Below are 6,854 nucleotides of genomic sequence, written 5' to 3'. Positions count from 1 at the left end.
AGTGCCTCTGTGCTGTCTCTGAGTATATAAGGTCATGTTTCTTATACGATAATTGGAGTTTGATGACTTGTAATGACAGTTTGTGTTCATGTAAACAGACTTTATAATAATAAACTTCATAATAAGTTTAAATACAACATACAGTAGGATAGTAATAGGTAATATATAATGTAAGGAGGATATTTTAAAGTTGGATCGTGGGGGATTTAAATTTAAAATTCTGAGATTAAAACATCATAATTATCATAAATATACGTTTTTTAATCTTTTTTTATTTTACTGGTGGATGATGTGATGATTATGTGTCAGAGAAATAAAAAAAACTTTGTTTCACTTAAGTCTTAAGTATCTTAAGTGTTGATTTCGTAATGACATCCTTCCTTTAATCAGATAAAAAATAACACAATACTTCCTGTTGTCTGTTGACTTCTTCTGTCAACACATGTTATTTTTATTTACAACCACAAAACCTGCAAAAGTTCAAACTGGAAAAAGTCAACAATGTATTTTTATTATTATTATTATTATTATTAAAACTGCAAAACCTGCAACAACAAGTTCACTAATCTTATTTCATCTCATAAATCTGACTTTTTATCTCCTAACTTTGTCTCAACATGAACATTTATTGATTATTAAGGTAAAGTTATCATCTTATTTGTTATTTTACTGGTAGAAATGAGCTTTAATCCATGGATGTGATTAAAAGAAATTTGAAAAGAAAGAAAAAAGAAAAAGAAAGTTTCGTAATGACATCCTTCCTGACGTCACGGTTTCCTCCCTCCTCCTCCTCCTCACCTTGTCTCTCTCTTCCTCCTCCTCCTCCTCCTCCTCCTCCTCCCTGCTAGAGGAGAGACAGCCCGTCCTCCCTGCTCCTCTCTCAGTCTCTGGTCGGAGAAGCCCCCGGAGCCTCCACACTGGGACTATCCGATGAGAAGATGCGGGCCGCGGGGCAGCAGCTGGCCGCCGCGCTGCTCCTGTTTGCCGCAGTGTGCGGGGCAGCGCGGGCCGAGGTGATCGATGACATCCTGGGCAGCCTCAACAGGGGAGCATCCTTCCTGGAGCGGCAGCATGAGCACATCAACCTGGACGGGGTGGTCGGGTTCCTCATGCTGCAGGGTGAGTAAACAGCTGCATGAAACATCTGGAAGAGATCTGCAGGGTTTGTTTATCAGGCGCTCCGGATAAAGTGAGACTGTAGGGAGAAATACACTAATACTAATTATTAATACTCATGATTAACTATTGAGTCATGTTTGTGACTGATAAATGTGGGAGCTTTTGAGAGAAATCATTAATGGTTAAAGTTAAAGACTTTTTTCAAGGTTTAGTGCTTTTGACATTAGTATTATTATAATTCTAATTATTATTATTACATTTATTACGTTTAATGTGTAACAATAACAGAGAACAGCTGATAAAGTGTAAACAGTGAAACAGGAACAGCAGGAAGTTTCTGTAAAACCAGTGATTTGTGATGAACTGTGAGCAGATTATTGAGTTTAATGAGTTTTTATTATATTTTTAGGAACTTTTCATACAATTATCTGTCTGTATTTTATTAATTAACAATCATACAGAGTTCTTCTATTAGCTTTCTGGTTGTTATAACTGCACACTAACGCAGGATGATGAGTTATAGGCCGGCTGTGTATATCTTTAAAGTTTTCCTACAACCTTTAAAAGACCTCACGACACCCTGTGAAGCTTTTGGTCGACCTCTATGGGGCTCCGACCCTCAGGTTGGGAACCACTGAATTTAATAAGAATACGGTGGATTTAACAGTGTTTATGAGATCTGTCTGTCTGTCTGTCTGTCTGACTGAATGACAGTGGTGACATGCTGATGTTTAGCAAGCTGACTTTATTTGTACATTAAGGTAGATTTGGTTTGCAACAGATAAACATAATAAAGGTTGAAGATAAACATGTAAAAGTAAAAGTGCTCAGAGCTCTAAAGAAAGAGATCAATGAAAAAACACAAAGATAAATGAAGTAAAAACAATAAAACCTCTTTGTCTTTATACTGTTTTGTATAAAAGTAGCTTTATTCTACATCTTGGGACTGTAGACCTCTGCCCACTGCAAAGGGCGGGACTGGTAGACTCCGCCCACTGCACAGCTTAATGTTTCATGTTGATTTTGTGGTTTTCTGATTCATGTTTTTGTTTATTTTTAATAATAATAGTAAAGTTTATTCTAATTAAACACGAAGTCGATTGGTTGTTGGGAATAGTGTTAGTTTTGCAGCTACAAACCAAAGTATTAGCAAAATTGGCCCTGATTCTTCTTCTGTGGTTGTTTCTGTCTCAGCTGAACTGAAGGAGGCGGTTCGGACGTGGCCTCACAGCGACCCAGTCAGCTGGGCTCAGAGAACCACCGCCGTCGCTCTCGTCAAACGTCTCGACCAAACCTTCGACAAGGCCGTCGCCGCCCTGCAGCAGAACGACCCGAAGTACTACAGAGGTGAGGAAGGACTTCATTACCCAGAAACCCTTCACTCAAGTAGGCCCGTAGCTCGGAAGACTCCTTATGTTAATAAAACAAATGTTTAATAAATGTGAATGATCCTTAATATTATTTAATGTTCACTCTTCCTAAACTAGATTAGATCTTAGGCTCATTTAGTCATCTGTTTTTTAAGTGTATAGTCTTTTTAATGTATTATTTGCCTTTTAATATAAACTATGATCTATAATATAAACTCTTTCCCTCCGTAATCCCGCTGCCGCTGCGTCTCAGAGTTCGAGCCTCTGATGTCGTGGACTTTCTGGGTGATTCCTCCCGGGTGGAGCGCCACAGATCCCAGCCTGGTCTACCCGTCCACCGTTTCCACCGAGTGCTACGATGAGCAGCTCAGTGACAAATGTCTGACCCTGCTGCTGGGAACCTGGTACGAACACACACACACACACACACACACACACACACACAGACACACACAGACAACACGCAGAAAACACAACTTTATTTCACCACAGCTGAGTCTTTTGACCACAAACACCGGTTTCACTATGAAGACATTTGATCAGGTTGTCCCTCTCTCTGATTGGTGGAGCTTGTTGGGACTTGAGAGGGTTAAAAAATAGTCCTTGGGTTCTTTTTCAAGTAAAAAAACATCCAAAAATAAAAGTTTATTTTGATTCAGAGTTAATATTTTTATTTAGTTTCAGGTTTTAGTCCTGAAACAATTATTTAATGGACAGAAAATCATCAACAACGACTTTAACAATAAAGAAAAATGTATTTATTAATTTATACAGAAAAATGCACAAAACCTTCTGGTGGATGCAACCTGAAATAAAGGAATAATGACCTGTGTGTGTGTGTGTGTGTGTGTGTGTGTGTGTGTGTGTGTTGTGTGAGCAGGAAGATGGAACGGGGACGCCATGCATCGTCACCAAACCCGCCGGACACGATGACTCAGTTCGGTTGTCCACACTACTCTCTGTTCCCACCCAGCTGCTCTACTTCATGATCGGGAAAATGGTGAGACGGTAACATAACAAACCAGGGTGGGAGGCGTTAAAATATATATTTAATGTCTTAAAACTTACTTTACTTTCAGAAAAAACTTTATAGTCCCATAGGGAGTCTGAATCGCCAATAACATAAAAGATATAAACACGTTGTTCTGTTTAACGAACGTCCTCGTGGCGAGACGCTGACCGCTTCGTGTTTCCCTCCCAGCGAGGCTGCACCAACCTGCTGAAAGGCGACACTCGACCGTCCCGAGAGAACATGACCGAACGCAGCTACGAGAAGATCTTCTGCTCCAACATGATGAAGACCAACCAGGACATCATCAGAGACGGTCTGACCGAGCAGACGGTCGACATCTTCATTGAGAACAGTGAGCGGCTTTAATTATACTTAACTTTAATCCTTTATATNNAAATTAGCCCTAGAGACCAAAAGGCTGTAAACATGTTTATTTCTGCTGTAAAGTATTTTAATATGACACTTTATGGAGACTGACTCACTGCTGGAGCCAGCCTCTAGTGGTCGTTAGAGGAACTGCAGTTTGTGCTATTTACGTGTTTATTTTACTGCACATATTTCACATATTATGACGATTTTCTTTCTTTCAAGCGGCTTAAAAATTAAAAAAGATAATTTGATAGCTACGTCTTGTAATCTGGATCCAGTAAATTTTTGCGGTGTATTATTATTAATTGTGATTTATTGAGTTTGATTCTCTCCAACAAACAAAAAAGATGGAAAACAAAGCAGCCAATAAGAGATTACAAAGGCTTTAATCTATTTAGTGTCTTCTTTATAGATACTGACACATGTAAAGCTCAGAAACTAAACGTATTGCTATAAAAAGGACGCGGTGCAGCGAGAGATTCAGCAGAGAACAACGTAGACGACTGAAGGTCAAATGACTTGAGCTCCTCTGTTTTCTGTCAACAGTCCTGATTTGCGGATTGGCCGGTTTCTCCGACTTCTACAAAGCTGATTGGCTGCAGCACATCCTCAGGCTGCAGGATGAGGAAGTGGGCTGCTTCGGGAGAGACAGTGAGTGTTTCAACATTATCATCATAACATGTTTAAATAAATAACGGTTAAAGGTTACTGAACCTGAACCTCAGGTTATTGCGAGGCAGCATGGTTGTCAAATGAAAACATTTAAGCCTAATATCTTGTGTTTTCTTTTACTGGGGGCTAATTCCATGTCACCTGCTCAATCACAATGCCTTAAAAGTTTAATTATTTGTGTCCTGTCACGTATATTTATACATAATTGAGCTAAAAATGTCACGTTCCATGTTCTTTTTATCACACAAGAGCTGAAAATGGGCAAAGTAAATGAAGATGCTCCGTGGTGGATAAATAGATTAACAGTTGATTTTTGGCTCTGTTTGTTCTCTCAGAGAGCGTCATCTCTCAGATCATTGGAGACGAGCTGCTGGAACAACTGCAGCCTCACAGGAGAGTGAAGAGGAGGGAGAAAATACTTCCAGGTCAGTTTGTGACGGAGCTCAAACAGGAAGCGTCACACATCACTGTTGCTCCTGTACAACATGTAGGATTACTGCAATATGACAACAATTCATCAAAACCAACCGGTTTTATGTTGTTTGCCTTCACGAGCTGGGTCGTAACATAAATGGGGGCTCGTCCGGGTTAATTCTTAAAATATTCCTTCAGTCCTTCAGTTATTTAAGCTTGGAGGTTGATTTTAGGGGGGAAGAAGGAAATTGTGTGCAGATAATTGTAAATGTTTTGCTTCTTTTAGGAAGTTATTTGTAGCTCTTTTATATTTATGAATATTTAGAGAGGTTTTGATATTTTGTCGTGTTAACATTTTTACTCAAAGGATTTAAATACTTCTCATAATTCTTTCTCTAATTTCTTCTCTCACTCTTTCCTCTTCCTCTCTCTTCTGTCTGTTTCTGTAATCTCTCCTCTCACAGACGGCTGTTCCAGTCACATGACGGCGGTGGCTGTCGGCGCTCTAGGAGGATACCTGAACTACTACCTGTCAGAACAGGACATAACGAAGAGGCCGCTCTCCTGAAACCTCCCTCCCTCCCCCCAGCCTCCCTCCCTCCTCACGGGGTTTGTTCACATTAGAAAAACGTTGTAGATCATCAGGTAGAGACGCTCTTCACGGCTGGAGACTGACTCCCGACACAATATGTTGCTTTATGAACATAGTCGTAAGATGATGAAAATGCTTAATAAAACGCTGGGATGTGGCTGTTTTGACACCGAATGTATTTCTACCTATATTTCTTTCATATTGTGTTGTGATTATAACGAGGAAGATGCTGAATCCCAATAAAGACGCCTTTAGAAAGTAGTGATGCTCCAATCCCACAGGAAGTGATCAGGATTCGTGGTTTACTCTTTACAGAGAAGTTAAGAAGCTGATAAACAGTGAATCTGATCTTCAGCCAGCTATCGTCTAAGAGCAGTTCATGTTCCTGTCCACGTGGAGCTGGACATGGTGCAGGCGGCCTGTGGATGAGCTAGCAGGGTTTTGGAGGATTTTCAAAGCTATCTATTGTCCATAATATATAATAAAGTTGTGTGTTTCATAAAATTAATGAAATAAAATTCAATGCCCCTTACTGCAATTTTTTAAGCTGTCATATTTCGCGAGTGCAGAGTAGTTTATAAAAGCATGTACTGAGAATACCGAGCTAGCCTCTTTTTAGCTGAAGACCCAGAGTTGGTGGTACGATGGGCCGTGAAGTGTTACAGACTTCTTGCGTTAGATCACCGATCACTAAAGTTACAGAGTGCACGAAGATGCGTTCAGGGTGCAGAGTGAGAATTAAAGAGACAGTTCTCCCGATTATAAGTCAGTGTATCATCAGAATGATTCTGTTATTTTAAGGTCTGCTCTGTCTGATGCATCGTTATTGATATCAGCCATTAAAAGCCTGATTGGAGCATCCCTACTTAAAAGGCCAAGAAATATTTAGTGTAGCTTTAAAAGTAAAACATTCACAAAAGTTGTTTGTTTTCAAAAATAACCTTTATTTTCTTTAAATTATGTTTTTGCTTTTCACAATCTGACCTAGTGAATATAAAATGAGCCCAGACGACAGCTGTACAACCAGCACTGACCAAAGAGGATCTACTGTATGCATGAACCTACACACACAATGTTACCATGTGTTTAATGTTAACCGATAAAATAAAGTCTGCTGTATTATAACATTAAGCTGATAATAAATGCAGATCATTTCTGGCTACAAGAGTCTGTGAAGTGGAGAAAGAGGCCTCCTTCATAAAGAACACAACAGATTATGTAAGATCTGTGGGAGCCAAAACTCCCCCAGCTCAACTCAAAATTCAAAATAAAAGCTTCCCCCTGGGGTGAGTGTGTGTGTGTGTGT

At 39.7% G+C, this 6,854-nt stretch overlaps 1 protein-coding gene across 1 annotated transcript; it reads left to right on the top strand.

Moving 5' to 3' along the window:
* Window positions 1-844: 844 nt before the first annotated feature.
* cunh16orf89 (chromosome unknown C16orf89 homolog) lies at window positions 845-6,833 on the top strand. Its single transcript, XM_035654679.1, is given in 11 exon segments — window positions 845-1,119; window positions 2,314-2,466; window positions 2,743-2,893; window positions 3,370-3,376; window positions 3,379-3,410; window positions 3,412-3,451; window positions 3,454-3,489; window positions 3,691-3,853; window positions 4,417-4,521; window positions 4,878-4,967; window positions 5,421-6,833. Coding segments are annotated over 11 exon segments (1,062 nt in total). The 5' UTR covers window positions 845-938; the 3' UTR covers window positions 5,525-6,833.
* Window positions 6,834-6,854: the final 21 nt, after the last annotated feature.

The sequence above is a fragment of the Morone saxatilis genome, unplaced genomic scaffold (genome assembly GCF_004916995.1).
Source record: "Morone saxatilis isolate NCDOM2014 unplaced genomic scaffold, NCSU_SB_2.0 Contig14, whole genome shotgun sequence".
NCBI lineage: Eukaryota > Metazoa > Chordata > Actinopteri > Moronidae > Morone > Morone saxatilis.
The sequence above is the reverse complement of the archived record's forward strand: the minus strand, read 5'-3'. Positions and strand labels throughout refer to the sequence as shown.